Genomic DNA, 19,087 nt, shown 5'->3' with positions numbered 1-19,087 from the left:
GTTTGATGAGATGATGACAAAGAAGTAAAGACTAAGAAAGAAGAAAAAGAATGTATGGTGTGGAAAGCAATTGGACGTAGAGACACCCTGCCCAGTCTACAGAGACAGAGCGACAATGAATCTGTCTGTTATGTTTTATGTGAAGGACATTGTTTCATCCTGCACCAGATTTCCATGACCCGTAGGAAACTCAGTGCTCAGTAATTGTTTTTGCAGACTGCACCACACGACTCAATATATTTTAAAAGCAATGTCCAAAATGTCTTCATTTTAAGAGAGCAGTGAAGGATGACCATTGATGCCTGTCATGTCATTTATGAGATAAGAATTACCAGACAGGATTTTAAATCAAAGCCAGAGCCAGAGCAGGCAAATAGTAGGAGGGGTTTTCTGAGTTACTACTGGATGTTTACCTGTTGTTCAACTGCATGCCCATGCTGTAGTCTCCTCCTAATCATTTCATGTTGTTTCTAGTATTTATGTTTTTTTAATTCAAAGTATGTCTATTAGATCTATTTGTCTTTCGCTGCAGCATAGTACTTCATTACACACTGTGAGAAATAGTTACAATTTTAAGCATTTTTTCCAACATATGACATCATTTGTCAGCTGATGAATGAGTTTTTTTCACCCTTTGTCTTCCTACTTTCTCCTCTCCTCATCTCTTTCTCCCTGCGGTCACAATAGGTCAAGAAGGCAAGTATTTCCCAGTCAGTCATTCTCTCATGTCTTCCCACTGCACCTCTGTCCACACTCCCTGCCTTAATCCACTGTCTCATATCCGTGCAATATTTTATGTGTCTGTGTGCGTGTGCAAGTATGCCTGTGTGTAGCTCAAGAACTGTATGTGCACCACTGTGTCCATGTATTAGCCACCAGCATTTCTTTTCAAATCACCATCCAATTGTCAAGTGTATCTGGATTTGTGAAGTCAGGTCACAAACATTTCATAAATATACCTCTCGCTTCTATGCACTTAATCTGCACACTGTGATAATGCATAGTGAGATTCCTGATAATTCCAGTATGTCAATAATGAGCTTAAATCAGGTGTTTCTTCATGTGTTCAAAAGCTATGGAAACCATACAGCTGGAGAGGTTCGACGAGTTTGGTTACACCTACATCGCTCCAAGGTGAGTGATGAGACGTCTGTACAATGCAGCTTCACAATATAAGGACAGTCAAGGGTCTGATGTGGAAACTGATGAGCGCTGTTTCTTCAGGGAGTATTGCAAAGACCTGAAGTTGTCACCCAACAACACCCAGTTTCTCCTGGACTTCAACGAGTATATTGATAGGAACACTCCAGATTCATGTGAGTGAGACACACGTTCATTTTCTGCACTGTTTGTGTACATGGAGTATTATAATACACACAAAGTGTCAACATACTGTACTGTGTGCTGCATTCTGATATGTGCAGTAATGAGTGGATGTTTGTGGATTATCTATACGTTAGTCATGGTGGAAGTTTCCTCTCTGATCTCACGATCATCAGCATCTTTGGCCATTAGGTGGTTGATCTAAGCAGGGTGACATAAGTGAGATCGATTGAGTTTCCTAGAAACCCAATGCTGTCATGCTACACAATGACTCAGAATATTGGATTTGTCATCATCTAATGGATCCGATCACTAGTATGACATACCACCAATTCCCTGCTAATGGATCTAAGTATCCTCTATCCAATTTAACCCAAGGTCAAATCATAAACATATGCTTGTTGAGTCTTCATAAAATGCTTTGGACATACTTTAGATCAACACTCCAGACATGCTGTGTTAAAACTGTGTGTTTTTTCACATAGTTAATTTTGGAGAAGTACTTTTCTTAGCACAGGAGTTTACATTTTGGAAATTGGCATCACCTCCTTCATAACGCTACAGCAGCCAGTCCTTCAGCTCCTGACTGTGACCTTTACAGTACATGTTTCATCACTAGTTTCCTCTGTATTCCTGGTATGATCAGTGAACTGATATACTGTGAAGCAAAAATGCTGGACTCAGTGGCACCAGTGGCTTCCATTACTGCACAGTATTTATCTACCAAGTGCTGAACTGTGGTGTTGTAACGTCTGCAATACAGTATGTACAATGTGTCCTGTCTTTAAGGCAACGTGTCCCTTGTGAGTCGACTGATACTGGACGCAGGTCTGACAGCTGAACTGGTTAAACTTTGGGATGAGCAGACAGTGTGAGTGCCAAACTTTTTGCTCTCCTCTGCTTCAATCAATGCTAAGACGTAATCTTCTTACTATACTTAAAAATAATTATTTCCTCTTATATAGAGATACGTGTTTGCATATGTTGACCATCTCTCTGTGATACCGTAGCTCGTGCTTATTTCATGGACAATAAACTGGCTAACCAAGCCAGAGTTTTCCTCCTTTTCTTTTCTACTCTGCGCTGATTTGATCATGTCTAACTTTTGAAACATGAAAGCAAAGCACAAAACGCATATCACACCCAACCATACTGAGCTCTGCCAAGACATGCTGTTTTGTGAGGAAAACGAAATAATTACATCAGCGTGATTCCTTTCATGATATGCCATCTTGTCTGAAATAATGTGAACTCACACACACACACACACACACCGCAGAGTGTCTGTTTAACATTACAACATATAGAGACAAGTGACTCTGGACATGTAACAATTTGTGTCGCGTCTGCAGCTTGATCTCGCAGTTCACAAACAGTTTTTCCAATAATTGTCAGCGTGATTGACTTTGATGTTTGATCTGCTGTTGCTTTTCCATATTCTCAGGGATGGGATTGTGGCCAGGTTTGTAGCCACAGATGGAGGAATCACTAGAGTCTATCCAAGAAGGTACTCTCCCTCCTCTCCTCTCGGTTTCACTTGCAGCGTTAACTCTGGCATTGTTAAACAGCGCAGCGCGCTCCAGCCAAATATCTGGTGGTGTAAATGTGTGAGATGAAAATGGATACAGACTGTAATGCTCTTAGGTTGAGCCCCTTTGGCTGCTTTACTCACCTGCTCCACTGGGTTATTTTACAGAACATGGAGGATTAGACACTTTTAGCAGAACTCCCAGAGCTTTCCAGGCCAGCACAGGACATGGGTCAAATCCACAGATCCAGCAGCCAAATAGTGCTCATTTTCTTCAATTTCCTCACTTCTACTTTTGTCTGAACCACATTTGGAGGTTCCACTTTGTCAGAATATAACATTCCAACTGAAGATGAATGTATATCCCTCCTGCTATAAAACATGAAACGCAAGCAGTTATTGCTTTTATTGGATCTTGTCCGTCATAAATAAATACTTTGGGTGCGACTTTTATTTCGATGAGTAACTTTTGGCTATAGATTAAAATGTAAATTGCTCCCATAGATTAAACATATTTAACCCTGTGCTTAATGCCTGTAGTGGTCCATGTCCATATATAATGTTACGTGACTGTGTTAATGTTTCCAGTGCTGGGGAAGATTGGACTGAGAATCCTGAGACATATGAATCCAGCTTCTACAAGAGGACCCTGGACAATGAGATTTATATTTTCACAGCTCCATCTTTCACCAGTAAGTTTTCTGAAAGGCTCATGTATGTGTATGGTTTCTGTGCATGGGGATCTTCAGTGTGGTCTGGCACTGAGCCTATCCTGCTCTCTGCCTTTGGACGTCATCCCAACCCTACTGGCAAAGATCACACTCTCAGGCCTCTGATATCACTCTCTTTATCCTTCTCCTTTTTCCCGCTGTGTCTTTCAGCACTCATCCCCGCCCTCCCTCCTGCCCTCTATACTTCCTGTTATCTCCACTGATCTCTCTAGCAGACATGAAGACAGGCAAATGTCAGTGTAATGTAGCTGTGCTGCAGTTGACTGGATTAACACATGTACAGGCTTCGCAGATTTCGCTCCACTCATATAAATAATGAGCAGCTAAAAATGCGTGGAATTCCCCAAAATGGATGGCGATTATTCTCCTTTAAACTGCGGCTCACGTTCTCTCCAAATACTTTTAAACATCATTTCAGTAAAATTGCCGTGATTACTGTTTCTCTTCCCTTGTGTATCATTTTCCAATTGCAGCAGAGGGCAGGGAGCCTGTTTTTGAGTCAGGCATTCTAGTGAGCAAAGCAGTGGACCTCACTATTGATGAAGTCACTCTAAAACCAGCAGGTCAGTCTTGTGAACGACAGATTGAGTTCTTCTTCTGATGCAACAACAATGAAAAGACTCAGTAGTTACTCATCAGAGTTGCACCTGAGCTCATTTTGTGTTTTTTTTTTGTCTGCAGTGGTAGGAGTGAAACTAAATGTCTCACACTGGATGAACATTTTCATAAACGCTACTCTGAAACTCAATGTAAGTCGTGTAAAAGTTTATTTGTATTGCATCAGCTCTGATCTCACATCTGTGCTACAGTAAGTCATTGAATTTTGTTCTTTTTTTATTTTTCAGTGCAAGGATGAGATTTGTGGCTGTCTGAGGAATGACAAGGTACAGGAAAAATCAGTTGATATGTTTAACAGTTGGCTGAATCTTATCAGAGGACGTCTCTGATGTGAGCATCTTGTCATATGCACTGTTTCACCCAGGGCTGTGCTAACAGCCCTTATGAAGAGTTTCACCAGAGAAAACCATAATGATAAAACCTCGACTACAATGTGTTGATACATTTAGGCTTTATTAGTATCTCTTTTACATTATGACAGATGTTTTTCAATGTTCACATTAGTATCACTTGTATTTTTATTGCAGTAAAACTGTTTATCTCTTTCATCCTGCAGCATGTGGATTGCGTGATTCTGGACGACGGCGGATTCCTTCTCATGTCCAATCAGGATGAGTACATCACCCTGGTGAGCTACCATCAAACATGTTCCTGACATTATTGTGACCATGTACTGTATGCTCAACTTAACTGTTATCTTTCTCCAAATGACCAGTAATCAGCGAATCATTGATATATTTTAGTTACATAGACTGTTCCAGCAGTCAGAGTTCCTACTTTTCTCTACCTTTGCCCTCTCTTACTTTTGTCACAGCGATCCATCAATCCCATAAAGAGGTCAAATAAAGGCCTTATTACTCAGCTAAGTTATGAGAATAGCGTGTTATCTCTGAGCTGTTTGAATGCTCCTTTAGGACAGCAGTACATCCCTGTCACCGATAAAGTAAAGCACTGGCCACTGGAGGAGGATCAAAGGGAAGGTCCTAGTGGGTTTTAGTCTGTCATGGAAGCTGTAGTGAAGTGAGTCCCCTGTGTATGCAAGAAGTCAGCTCTGCTGCATTAACTCCGCTCTTTCAGTGGGTTTTATTCAGTCGTTTGGAAACATTTCATGTCAGTCATGACAGGACATCTGCTGACTTTGATCCATTTTACCATCACCATGTCTGGAATATAGTTTATGTTCTTCTAGGATTTGAATAAGCACCCTCCTGTCTCGTTTTCACATCTTGTGATACATTTAGTGTCCGTTGGGATCATGCGCAATTTTGGCTGCCACAGTTCCTCTGTTAGTGCTCTATGGGTCAAGCCATTTGATATTACCCTTGTACATCAGTTTATCAAACATTTTGATTTGATATGCTTAGAATAAACTCACACTGCCATTAAAAATACACTAACTAACTGATACTCATCCACCAGGTCTTCAGCTACATGTGAAACAACATGACCTGTTCTTAGCATCATCTTGAGATATGTGACCTTCATTCTAGTTTACATGGGTTTCACCTTCAAACGGGACCCTTGGTCTAGTGAATAAAGTATAACAGCTGTTAAACAAAAGCTGAGTGACACAAGAGCACACTGCCACTCTCCACCTAGACAGACAGCCTGTTCAGAGGGTGAAAAGGGCCCTGGCAGCAGCACAGTCCCATGACATGAGGCGTGACTGACTGCGGAAGAGGGATGGGATGGTTTGTGAGGATGCTGCAAAACAGTTTCTATTTCCGGATTGACAGGGCACGTCGTTGCACATTATTATTAATAATTTTACACTGTTTCACTGACTGTTTTATCTTATAACCCATCTAGATAGGTCAGTTCTTCGGAGAGGTGGATCCAGTGCTGATGATCAACCTTGTTAACACCTCCCTGTACTCCTTCAACAAGACCTATGACTACCAGTCTGTCTGTGACCCAGAGAAAGACAACAAGGCTGCAGCAGGCCCCCGCTCCATCTATGTGGTTAGATACTAACTCATCCAAGCTGACAGACATCTCTCTCCTTCAGATAACTATTGTTTACACCTTATTCTACATACTAGGAAAGATGACACAAAACAAACATTTGATACAAATCCTAATTCATAACTGAATTGATGTTCATCCATCTCTATCTGTCATAAATTGGAATTTACTTGACAAGACTTGTTTTACCTACCTTTCTTTTCATTCTCCAGCCTACCATTGCAGACCTGCTCAGTATTGGTTGGTGGGCCTCCAGTGCTGCCTGGTGAGCGTACAGGTTGCGCGTTTGTGTTTCTGTGTTTTGTTTGTGTATGTGTTTCAGAGTGGGAGTAAATTTGTGCTTTAGGGTAGGAGGTTTGTATGGGAGTAGGATTGCATGTTGTTGAGGGATGAGGCTGGCTGGTTCATTGCAGGACAAGGGCAGTTACACAATATTATACTGCATCACTACCTGTATGACTTTCCAACTGCAATATAAGCAGCTTTTAAAAGAGAAGAATTGATAGTTCCCATGCCATTTACATTACCAGTGACTCTAACCACAGGCAGATGTTTGTGTGTGTTATTAAACAGTGTTTGGTTGCTCAGTTTCAATAGGTTAAACGCGGTTTATTGACTTCTACACGTGACTTTTTTTGCATTCTCTGTATCTAGGTCAATTCTCCAGCAGCTCTTTTTGGGTCTGATGTTCCCCAACCTACTGGATGCAGGTGAGCTACAGAAGCTGTGGTGGTGTAAATTGTAACTGTCAGACTTACTTAGATTGAAACCAACAAACAAACACACTTATAAGTATAGCCACATTCTTCCCAATGCTTTCAAAAGTTTTTTTTTTTTTTTTGTCTTAACCCTTTCTCCTGTTTTCAGTGGAGTCAGCAGATGAAGACATACCAGATGCCATGTTTAAGGAGAGCTGTATCACAGAGCAGACGCAGTACTTCTTTGACAATGAGGAAAGATCCTACTCAGGTGTCTTGGACTGTGGAAACTGTTCCAGGTACGTGCTGCCCATTGTTCTTCATGTAATGATGTGTATAAATATGCGCATGTTCCCTTTTTTTAGTGGTTCATTCATACACTAGATGGGTGATAAAAGGTTTTCCATCTCTTGTATTTTCTGGACATCTTTCCGTTTAATGGTCTTCGGGGACAGGTCCAGAATAGTATTAGTTTCCTGGCCTCTTGTTTTCCAGCCTGATTTCAGGCAGCTGTTTTCTGATGAGTTTTGATCAGACACAGATTACCTTGATCTGTCAGTGACCGGAATTGCAGAGGGAGGCACAAAAGCTCTTTTATCCGTTTTTCTTCCCTCACTCTCTGGCTGTGCTTCAAACTCACTAATATACACATTCACAGACCACTGCACATTTACTTTGCTCTAACCTCATTTTGTGTCAATTTGGGCTGTCTGAGGGGGTTAAATATGGCTGTAATTACTGGGTGTTATGAGTCCCACGTGTCTGATGCTTTACTCCCCAATGTTAACAACTGCAGACACAGAAACGTTCATGACTACCATAAAAAGCCAATCCCAAGAAGAGGGAACAGGTATGAATTACTTAGAGCTCTGTATGCTGTAAGAATTGAAAGCAGCTTAGATACATTCCACCAATACATCAAAATACAAACATATTACAAACCTTAACAAATAGTAGAACCGACTGCAAACACTGAATTACCATAGTTGTGACAATCACTTCATATTAGAAAAACAGATTCCTCAGCTTGAATATTTTTAGTTAACAAGGGGCTTTAACCTTCAAATGTAAGTAACAGTTTATACTAATGTAGAAATACAAGCTGTATAGACTGTATACGTCTTACATGTGTGTGTGCTTTCCAGGATGTATCGTGCCGAGAAGCTGCCGAACGCCAACCTTGTGTTCCTGATCACCGATGCCAAGGCAACGTGTTTGTCATGTGACCCCAGACCGTTACGACAGGCTGAACAACCCTGTATCCTTTCACTCAGCTCATGAAAATCAAACATTACATTAAACTTCCTTTTAACTTTCCAGCCCCCCATCCATCAAGCATTTGACAGCAGCTTTAAACTCTCAATACAAGGACACACACCTAAGGAGTTTGCAGTAGGTCCCACCTGAATGTTCACGGGTGACCAGTAAACCAGATGCACGGCCTCTCACGTTACTCCCATATTAGATTTCCTTGTTTAAATTCATCTGGGCTGCATGCTACCATCAGGTTAAATTAAGGGTAAGAACAGAGGTGTGTTTATGTGTATGTGCAATATGTGTGTGTTTGTATTAAGAATATCTGTTTAATGGATTTGTCTTAAATTTAGCATCCTGCTGGCGTAACAGTAAAGTTGTCCGACTTCACTATGAGGTTACAGCTGAGCTAATAAGACTTCAGCTAATAACGACACCACTAAATACACACAAATCTATATTTGAATATAAATGTCTTTATTACAATACAGTCTTGAGGTGATGAGGAGACTACAAATGACGCTATTAAGTAATATTTATATGTATATACAATTATAGGATTGCCTTTCTGAATGTAATTAATTAATTTTAATCTCTTTTTAATGTCACTAGAAGATCAGAAAACATCTGGTAAAAAGTCAGAGTACCTCTAGCCAAGGCTGATGAGCTGGAACTGCATACAGCCTTTGGCAAGGAAATTAAGAGTCAGCACATCATCTAACTGTTGCTGTTAAAATGCTAAATGTGCAAGGCTGATGGTAAACTGCATTTTCCTGAGAATGACCCTTCAGCTGTAGGTCCAGATCCATGCGAGCTGGCTCAGAACCCCAGATACCGCAAAGGGCCGGATGTGTGTTTTGATAACAATGAAAACGTAAGCCACAGCCACACATGTTTTTTTTTTTTTTTTTTGCACAGAACATATCTGGACACAGCTCTAATAGTGAGGTCCTGCAGTTAGTCTCTGTCAATTTCTATCTGGTTTTCATCAGAATTATGCTTCCTGCACAGATTCAAAGCACTGTTGGCTGCCTGCTCTTCCACTTTGAGCCATACTTCACTTATACATTTTGTTTAGTGACTGTTCATTTTTACTTTATGATATCTGCATGGACTTATCGCTCATTTTACTTTATTTTTGCTTGCTTTATATGTTCTTTTCACTTATCATCTGTCATTCTTGTTTTGTGATTCTGCATCCCAATGGCTGCTCTTGTCGGGTAGGATGAGCCCTTGTGCCCAATCAGCAGAGGTTCTACACTGATCCCCTCATCTCTCTTCTCGTTTCTGCTGCTGAGCGCAGGGTTGGTGTCTAAAAGCTTTATTTGACACAAACCATAGTGATATTCATTGAGATCTGAGTCAGCGCAACGTGCTTCGCATAGAAAATGGGGCAGCACAGTAACTAGAAAATCCCCACAGTTGGTTGAATGTCTATTTACATGTACATTTAGTAATGTTTTAAATGTTTAGTAACCACTCTTTACATGTATGCATCACTGATATACGTATATATATATATATCTCAGCACAGTCACAGTTATTTGAGATGTTGCGATCATAACAGTTAACACAACTTCAAACAGTTTCCATTAATTCTGCCAAGTAAATACATGATGTTATATATGTCCTCTTACAACCAGAATACAAGACGTATGTTGTTTTCTGGATACTAAACATAATTTGTGGGCTCAGGAAGCTCCCAGGAACCTCTCAAGAGAGGTGGGATGTTAAAGGTCATGCAGGGCCCTGCATGTTCTGCATGAAAGTGGGGGGCATATTATTTGTAACATGTGCAACGTTGTGATCGAACACAAAGAAAAGTCATCACTTGACAAACAGTTTTCTACCATAAAACACGTAACTTTGAACACTCAGAAGCAATTTGCTTTCAGTTATTAGTAAATTATACCAAAAAATCTCAACCATGTTTGTAATTTACACAAAAGGCTAAAAGCAAATGCATCACAACTTTTCAGAAATGTTGCTGTGAATCAGGCAGATCCTGGAGGGACTGATTTAATATGGTTTTGGATTTTGTATTTGCTCACACACATTAAAACTGTTTGAAATGGCCCACGAGTGTAAGTAAATAACACACTTTAATAAAGAGGAGTTGGGATTTGTTTCTTTGCTGCATGCTTATCTCCCTAACAGAATGCTACATCTTTTATTTGATTTTGTTTTAGTTTTTTTTTTTTTATATCTCAACAGATGGAGAGCAGATTGACCCCTTGGCAGTAAAACGTGTTAAATTATTTTGATATAGAGTAATAGCACCACACCGCCACCATTCACTAACAGGAGCACAGCATTTCTAAATGTATCTTCAGCCATCACCATTTTATTTGGCTCCCCTAAATGTTGTGTCAACCAAATGCTCAAATAGAAGTTCATGTTTAGTACAATTTGAGCTCAGTAAAACAAAAGAGCAAGGTGGATAAATCACGTGTGAGATCACTGCATCACCACCCAACTTTGAACAGTTTATAAGACGTCTAAATATTTGGAAAAAAAAAAAATTGCCGTATCTTTGTGAACTCTTTCATTGTGTTCTGAAGGCTTAGATCACGCACATAACAACCCACCAATTCATGTGACTGTGTGTTTATATTGTGGGGAGGCAAAGGGAAGGGGAGGAATGGCTGAGGAAGTAGATGAACAGAATAAAAGTAGGCCGCATCCCTTTTCCCATTTCAATCTGTCCCATTACATTTGGCTCAGCTTCTCATAGGAAGACAGTCTGTGTTCAGGCAAGTCCATTTTGCCACTGGTGTAAACAGAGGAAGCTTCATATGGCTTTCCTGCCCTTTGACTACAGACGATTCCCACCTCTTTTGTTTAGGTCTTCGGCATGCACGGATATCCTGAATACTCCCATTAAATACAAAAAAGCCACACAATGACGTAGCCAGGCGCTTATGTACACATAGATTGATGAGAAGCAGGTATAGACCTTTGGGCAGAGCCAGGGTAGCTCATGGTTTCCAGTGCAGAGATATCCCAGGTTAACCATCTTCGGGCTCCAGGTTTATGAGACACAACACTGATATCTTCTCCTATTACGTGGATAAGCTTATATACAAAGTCAAACTATGCCTTGAATAACTCATTTTCTAGTAGCAGAAGTGAAAATGATGGTAGTAGAGCTACTACATTGTTCATCTGATTTACTGATTTGTCCAACAGGAAGATGATTCTGACTGTGGGGGAGGGACCTGCCTAAGCCAGTGTCTTTGGCCAATGCTCGGGCTCCAATTGCTGCTACTGTGGATCATCACATCCTTACAACACTCATGACCCCTACACACACACTTACATACTGATAATCATCTCATTTCACAAGAGGCCAGAAGACACTCCAGTTATGCCATACAGGATGTATGCAGAATATTTTCAACAAGACTTTTTTTTTTTTTTTTTTGGTTGTTTTTTTTTCTTTTTTCTAATGACCAGTATCAGCATTTCCATTTTCCAATGCCAAAGGGTGCTCATTCATTTCCTCCTCATCATTTTTAAAAATAGAGACACATTAACTGTGCTCAGCTGCACTCATTTCCATGATATATTCCTTAATATTCTCCTATGGTGCAAGAGTAAGAGCTAACCAAACCCTTTAATTCTGCCTCATTTTTTCTCTGATTAATTTAACAGAGGTTGAAGAGTTGTCCCACTATGCCAACTTAATATCATTCAAAGACTGTATGTTCACTGACAGCGTTGATTTGTGTAGTTGTCAATATTGTTTGTTGCTTATTCTATTTATTGCATATGAATCATTATGCTGTAATGATTGTTTATTTGGGCAACCAGTGCAACTATGAAGAGTATCCCTTTTGTTTGAATGTTTTTTAAATGTACTGTACCTATCTATTTATCTATTTCATTTTTTGTACTCCAAATCAACAGGCGTTACATGACTAGCTAGGTGTTGTATTGTAGCAGCATGTGCTCAGTACAGAGCTAAAGACAACACCGATACTCTGACACCAAAGCTCCACACAGTACCAAGGACCACAGATACACACAAACGTACTGCAGAGAACCTGTCAGCTGGTTTATTTTAAAAGACTCCTCAGATGTGGGTGCACACCAGTATTCAGAGTTACATTTGCTAGATGGAGATAGATAGATAGCTGAAACACCTCACCAAGAAGTCCAGTGAGGTCAGCGAGTACCCATGTAAATCCAATTCTAGCAGTATACTGCAATTTGAGATACGTTTGTACTCAGTCTGACAGCTTTGGTTGTTCTGAATTTGATGCATCAAATTCCCAGTGCCTACATAGTAGCTCAAACAGTCTGTTATTTGAGTGAAGCAATGCATCAGAGCTGTATTCTCACAATGTACGCCTCTGTGCTAATGCTTGCTGCCGCGTTGCAGAGAGAATAGCCCTTGCAGTAATATGTTGTGAAATGAACTCAGTCTGCTGCACTTATTCTAATGTAATGTGGTCCAGACAATAGCAGAAAACAAGCACTGATTTTGATCATGGGAGAGGAAAATCATTTTCTTCTATGATTAAAAATCGAAACCAGACTTGAGCTTGTGTTCCAACCATCCAGTGTTTATTAGTCCTGTTTCTGTTCCCTTTCTGGATCACCAGACTCAGGAGCCAAGATGACTTGTGAATGAGATCAGCATATCAAAATGACTGTTGTTTCTTCCTCTCTCTTTTTTTTTTTTTTTTTGTTCTCATTGCTGTTCTCCTCTTTATGCTTGTTTCCTCTTTGTGTTGCTCTATAAGTGCTGTGAAGCAGACGCTGAAGGCTCGGTGTCGAAACGCTGCAGTGTCATGGGATGAGCTTGTTCTGTGTTTGAATGCTGTCTATGCCCGTGGTCGGCATCAGGGCCTGCTGGAGAGAATATAGTACTACCAGTGATCATTTAAGTTTAGCCTTTCATTATCAAAAAACCTAAAAAAAAAGATGAAAGCTAAAACAAATACCATTTAACAATTAGAGCTGAGTTCTCTCCATCTTGCCTTCATGGTGACCTGCTGGTGCTGAGTGTTCAGATTATGCCTGTCTATCAAAGTCGCGTGTTGACTTGTGTTTTACCCGGGGGTCCCGTGTCTATGTGCAGGCATGTGCGTGTCCCTCCGATATCTGATTGTGCTTTAATACTGTACATGAATTACTCTTTTGTGGAACTTGACTAGCCTGAATAAATTTTGTATACATTTGTACACTAAAACTATTTACTGTATAAAAAAAAGAAAGCGAAAGAAAAGAAAAAGTGTTTATAATATGGTGTTGATTATTGTGTAAATATAATATATTCACAATAAAAGTGTTGTATTGTTGACCTGAGGTGCTTTTCATTCTGTCACATCTGGACAGTTGCTTTCGCTCCGCTGGGAGTAGACCAAACATGTCATCCTTCCTGCAGAGAGAGACAGCTGCTCAAAAAGGAAAGAGCATCTGCATCTGTGTGTGCACATGAAGAAAAAGTGCGTCTCTTTTCAGTCTGATTGAGCTCTTGCACTGTCTCTGTGTTTCAAAACTTATCTCCATGTAGAGAGAAGCTGTGGCTAAGATTCATTCAACAGTGCGGATATATACATGTAGATTTTGAGTAAGACTTGACCTTCGAACCAAACAGAAGAGAGCAGGTTTTGAGTGGGTAGAATGGACTGTCCTAAATTTACGAATTTAAATTCTTATTTTATTATAATCTGCTGTGAAAAACATGAGTGAATCCAGGTCATACATACATTACTGTACAGTACATATGAGCAGCCATGAGGATATCTTAACAGCGCTCAAAATCCATGAACTTGTTATTTCCTGTTTCCCGTGTTGCTGCGTGTATGATGACACACATTGCGGCAGATTGTGTCCCACAGACTTCTGACATATCGCTTATCCCTGTGTTTCAAATTTTGTGACACCTCTGGCAACATTATAGGAACAGACAGCTGTGTTGTCCCCTACCTGGAGCGGCAGTGGAAAGCCGTGTGCTAACGCCAGAGGTAAGGAATAGTTCTAGTGGACGGTGTTTATCTGATGGTAATTTAAGAATGAATGTGGCCAAATTTTCAAAACAGATTTGATGTTTTTCAAGTGATGCGTATAAAGACATTTGTTTTTCTTGGAGATGTGTCAGACTGGGAGGTCTTCGTATGTGTGCTATAGAGCGATAATCAAGAAGGGAGGCTGTAACAAGATACCCTTGTAAATGAGAAGGAGGTCGTACCCTTTAACATGCCTGCTTAAGAAGTTACAGACGCACTAAGCAGGGACAACTTCTACAGCCCCTTTCAATTTGTCATTTAGAACAAGATGCCCAAAAAAAATAAACAAGCATATGAAACAAAAGCTTTGCATTATAACATTAAAATTGGAGTTTGTTCGTTTTCTTTTTATATCTGGGTATAGACATAATTTTTTTAAAATCATATTACCACTTTCATTGCTGACATACAGTGTGGCAGTCAGATGTGCACATGCAACAAGTCCTCTTATTGCTCCTTTGTTGGATAGTTGAGATTCAAAAGTGAGAAAGGGATATGATATGAGATGGGACTGGGAAAGAGGTTTGCAGGCCACATTCAAACCACAGGATTGCAGTTTTGTCATACTGCTTAGACCACTGGAAAAACAGGGCCATGTCTTTATCCTGTTATTTAAATTAGTTTCGAAATGAAAATAAAGATAAACAATAAAAACCATTCCTAGTCTCTCCCTTGTTTGTTTTCCTGGTTTCACACTTGCAGCTCATTTGTGCACATGCAGATTTACAGTAGGATGGACATATATGGCAATGTCCAAAGTCTTTGCATCCATATAAATGGTTTAGATAATTGAGCAGCGTTGTGCATGTTTTTCAAAAGCATCTGTTCAGTAAACTTCATTCCGACGTCTTTGTTCTTTTCAATGAAGACCTTGATGCAGTTATTCATTGTTATGGTGTCAAACAGCACAATGACTAATACAATAATGGAATTTTTATTTGAGTGACAGGTAATTTTTTTTTTTACTATGAAATACACCGTTTTAAAGCCAGATTTAATCTTTTTTCTTCCACAGCAGCATTTTCCATTCAACTGTTGATCCAATAAACCTATTTCTGCTGAACACTAGTTTTATCTGTAAAAGAAAGAACATTTCATCCAATCCAAGGCCTTCAAAGCTTGAACTGTATGACTCACTGGTGGTATGTTTTAGTCTGAGTATGACTTTTTTGGGGTTTGTTTCACTAATTGCAGGAAGTGACACATGAGTGTGATGCTGCATCAACAACATGACCCGTGACTGGATGTGCCAAGATCAGAATGTCTTTAGGAGACCTCATTACTTTGATCATAACTTGCGTAGACATTTACCAGTGAATGCTATTTTTGGAAACGTATTGTCACAAAATGACACTTTGATTTCGACCATTAGCGCTAATTTTAGCTCCAACACTCTAAGCAGCCCCTGGGTCATGACACCCTCTGGGGCAGTCAACCCAAGTCTGCATAAACTTCCCTGAATCTGGTAACTATAATGTGGTTTACATTAGCTGCAACATTTTTAATTGGAACCTTTTTATTTTCTTACTAATAATGAAAAAAGTCTCTTTTCCTGTTAAGCAGTGTCAGAGTTCGCAGTTTTTCCGTCATCAGTCCACCAGGGCAGTGACATCAGGGTGACTAAGGCTCTGTAGCAGAGCTAAACACACATATCTTTAGGTTTTTACTAATCATTATCAAACTCCATATGGCTTTTGTTTGCTGCAGAAGGAAAACACAGAAAGAGGCTGTTAATCATACAAAAGGATGCTAAATAGGCTTTCCATACCTTTCCTGCAATTGTTCCAACGTTTTGGCACCTATCCTTACAAACCCCCACCCAACATGGCGACAGCATAGGACAAACAAAACCTTTAAATACACTCGCCAAATGGTGAGATAGAGAAAGTGGTGTTACACAAACCGAGGCTTGGAAAGAACACCAAACATCGGCTTGGCATGGCTTATCAGGAAATGCCACAGGCTTTTTGAAACCCATAAACATGACCACACACTTGTCTGTTCTCACTGCAGTACTGTACCTCGGGTTTTCCTTCTCTTCTGCTCTCAGTTGGTAAGCATGCTGAGTGTTCATTTGAGCGTGTGTGCTCAGCTTGATTGGCAGGCGTAACGCTGGAAAACTCTGTCCAGGTGAACGGTCTCCACGGGACACATTCCATTGCAGCACAGATTGGGGTTTGATTTGTGGATTTTCTCTGTATTTAGATTGGGGCCTAACATACATCAACAGGCAATATGAGGCATTAGTGTTGTGTGGGGCACATGAATTCACCAAGTTACATTTACAGGAATGTCAAAACTGTACGGCATTCTTATCATTGACTTAAAAAATGTAAAAGTTAGTTTATCTTCGAACCTATTAGAAAGTGAGTGCATCTTCAAACACGATCACAAATTCTCCACTACATAATAACCCAATTTAGTCTGCGGTCATTATTAAGTTATGAATACAAGGCTATTCTTGTACAATAATTCATCAAGTTAATTAAATTGTTGGCTCAAAAGAAACCAAACCCGGCAACTAAAATATTATTCTTTCTAATGGCATATTACTAATTTATGGCGTGTGAATAATATTATTCTTTCTAATGGCATATTACAAATTTATGGCGTGTTAGTAAATGATTCAATATCAAATGTATATATATATATATAAATATATATATACATAGAAAGAGAGAGGCGGAGTGGTAAGTAGCTGGCTCCTAAAGAGCGCACAGTGTGTGTGTTTGTATAAATGTTTTCATGTGTGTGTGTGTTCATGCTTTAAGTTACACACGTGAGTCTGGGCGTCTGGTGAATCACTCAGGTGGGCTCTCCACACCATGTTCACCATCAACACGTTAATTACACATATGAGGTCTGACACAGACACACGTGGGATGAAATATACCTGCTGCCCCAGAGCAGCTTTTACTCCTCCAAGCTTTCCACCAGCAGCCACCCTCTCCTTTCCCCTCTGTGCGTCCCCGGTTCTACATGAGTCATGGTGGTAAATTAGCAGCGAGCGGCAGACAAGACAAGCTGACTTGTTAGCAGATGTGTAAGAAATGAGGAAACGCGTGCAGACACTATTTTTAACATCTTCTCTTGCCTGTCCAGCTTGTGCTCAGGCACTGTTTGGATCTCTATCTCAGTTGTATGATACTATCCAAACTTCAGGTTTTGGATAGTATCTTTGTTGTGTTAGTGAAATGTTTCCTTTTTTGTTTACCACATGACCACCTCTCCCACAGGGAAATGTAGGTACAACTACTGTTTAGACCACCGTGTTCAGGAAGGTTGTTAAAATAAACATTTGTATCTGAAGCAGGACAATAGTACAAAGAACTTGCGCCTTTATAATATTCATTGTGCACATAAACATGACCTATTTGTGTGTCTTTTCCAGTTCGTTTTCTGAGCTGTACACTTTTCTGTGACTGACATCTAGCGTCAAAGAAGCTGGCACAATGGAGTGCGTGTGGGATGCGGGGGTGTTTGTGCGACACACATCGTGTGTACCATGCTAAAGGATGTGTCATTTAAACTGTTATGGTTTGTGTTGATATACAAACTCAACAAGCCATTTTGTCCATCAATTGTTCCAAGTTTCAGTCTCAAATGTTCACATCAACACCCATAAACACAGGAGGAGGGAAGAACAAAGGCTGAATACGGACTGTGAACTGGACGTTGGTTAGTGTGTCTCAACACTTACATATCTAAACATGAGACATATCTTGACAAAGACTGAAAGTTGGCAAAAAGCGAATCACACACAGACGTGACAACTGTGCAAAATTTTAAAGGACTCAGCACTTCAAGGATGAGTCATTAGTAAAACTTAACTTTCTGCTTTCTGTGCTCAATATAAAGTTTCAATGTGTCAGCGACGACGTCAAAAACAGTTGTTTGCTGTTGGAGGGTGAATTATCTTACCGAAAAATCAATGGCGTGGTTTCTGATTCTCTTTAATGCTATTTGTGGGGATGTGCTGGTGACTCAGTCTGCTAATGTGCGTGTAGTATTAATACTCCACTTTTGTATTTCTGTCTGCTGCCCACTCTGCAGCTTCTTTCTGCAGTCTGAAAACTCAAATGGAAAGCCAATTTGAAGCAGAGAGCAGAGCTGCAATGCACAAAAAACAATAACATCCAAAAAAAAAAAAAAACAAATAGGCTGGTTTTACACGTTTCATCTGAGAAGTCTTATTTTTAAACTGTTTGTACGGACAGATTGTGTGTCAGTTTATTTGTGTTACCCATAACTGTCAGCAGATCTCAATTACGAGCAGTGACTACAACCGCATGCAGTGATAACAGGAAGTGTGTGTTTGTTTAAAGGGGGATCTCTTGACACAGTATCTGTGTTTACAGCGTCTGGGCCCACCAGTGTCACCAATAATCCAAACACACACACACACACACACACACACACACACACACACACACACACACACACACACTCACTAAATGTCTTTCTTTTCTCATTAGAGTGAAATACCTGAGCCACCTCTGGTCTGTACTTCTCACCTTCTCATTCACATGAGGTCATATGGATGGAAACTGGAAGAGAGGCCGGATCTATAGGTCACAGTGAGGTTCGACTACCTGAGTGCAGGTCAAATATAAACCCACACATATGCAAGAGTGTGTGTTTATATTGATGAAAGTGTATTTTTACACACACTTGCACAGGGAAAATATAGTATATAACACATGAGTCACACAATGCACAAAAAAAAAAAAAAACAACCTCCAAACAAACAAATCTGCAGGAAGTCTATTAATACTTCATACACTCCAAAAATATGCACTAAGACAGACTAGCCTTGTTCTGGAGCTCCCTGCTGCTGCAGTCAGTACATTTTTTCCCACTTTGCTCCTCATCCACACTCTCCGTGTATCAACTTCTTCACTCCCCATATCATCTCCATCTCCCACTGTACTTCCTGCCTCGATTACCAGCTGC

At 40.1% G+C, this 19,087-nt stretch overlaps 1 protein-coding gene across 1 annotated transcript in view; it reads left to right on the top strand.

The window, feature by feature from the left end:
* The window catches only part of LOC113166468 (voltage-dependent calcium channel subunit alpha-2/delta-1), a 51,551-nt gene extending 38,198 nt beyond the window's left edge, over positions 1-13,353 (top strand). Inside the window, exons 23-38 of the mRNA XM_026366607.1 lie at positions 1,074-1,134; positions 1,225-1,316; positions 2,113-2,194; positions 2,768-2,830; positions 3,440-3,543; positions 4,056-4,145; positions 4,264-4,331; positions 4,428-4,466; positions 4,757-4,828; positions 6,010-6,162; positions 6,378-6,430; positions 6,820-6,875; positions 7,033-7,162; positions 8,009-8,121; positions 8,909-8,991; positions 11,307-13,353. Of these exons, the coding sequence (XP_026222392.1) occupies positions 1,074-1,134; positions 1,225-1,316; positions 2,113-2,194; positions 2,768-2,830; positions 3,440-3,543; positions 4,056-4,145; positions 4,264-4,331; positions 4,428-4,466; positions 4,757-4,828; positions 6,010-6,162; positions 6,378-6,430; positions 6,820-6,875; positions 7,033-7,162; positions 8,009-8,121; positions 8,909-8,991; positions 11,307-11,417 (1,370 nt within the window). The 3' untranslated portion in view covers positions 11,418-13,353. The remainder of the gene's footprint in view (positions 1-1,073; positions 1,135-1,224; positions 1,317-2,112; positions 2,195-2,767; positions 2,831-3,439; positions 3,544-4,055; positions 4,146-4,263; positions 4,332-4,427; positions 4,467-4,756; positions 4,829-6,009; positions 6,163-6,377; positions 6,431-6,819; positions 6,876-7,032; positions 7,163-8,008; positions 8,122-8,908; positions 8,992-11,306) is intronic.
* Positions 13,354-19,087: the final 5,734 nt, after the last annotated feature.

Source organism: Anabas testudineus, chromosome 6 (assembly GCF_900324465.2).
Source record: "Anabas testudineus chromosome 6, fAnaTes1.2, whole genome shotgun sequence".
Classification (NCBI taxonomy): Eukaryota; Metazoa; Chordata; class Actinopteri; order Anabantiformes; family Anabantidae; genus Anabas; species Anabas testudineus.
The sequence above is the reverse complement of the archived record's forward strand: the minus strand, read 5'-3'. Positions and strand labels throughout refer to the sequence as shown.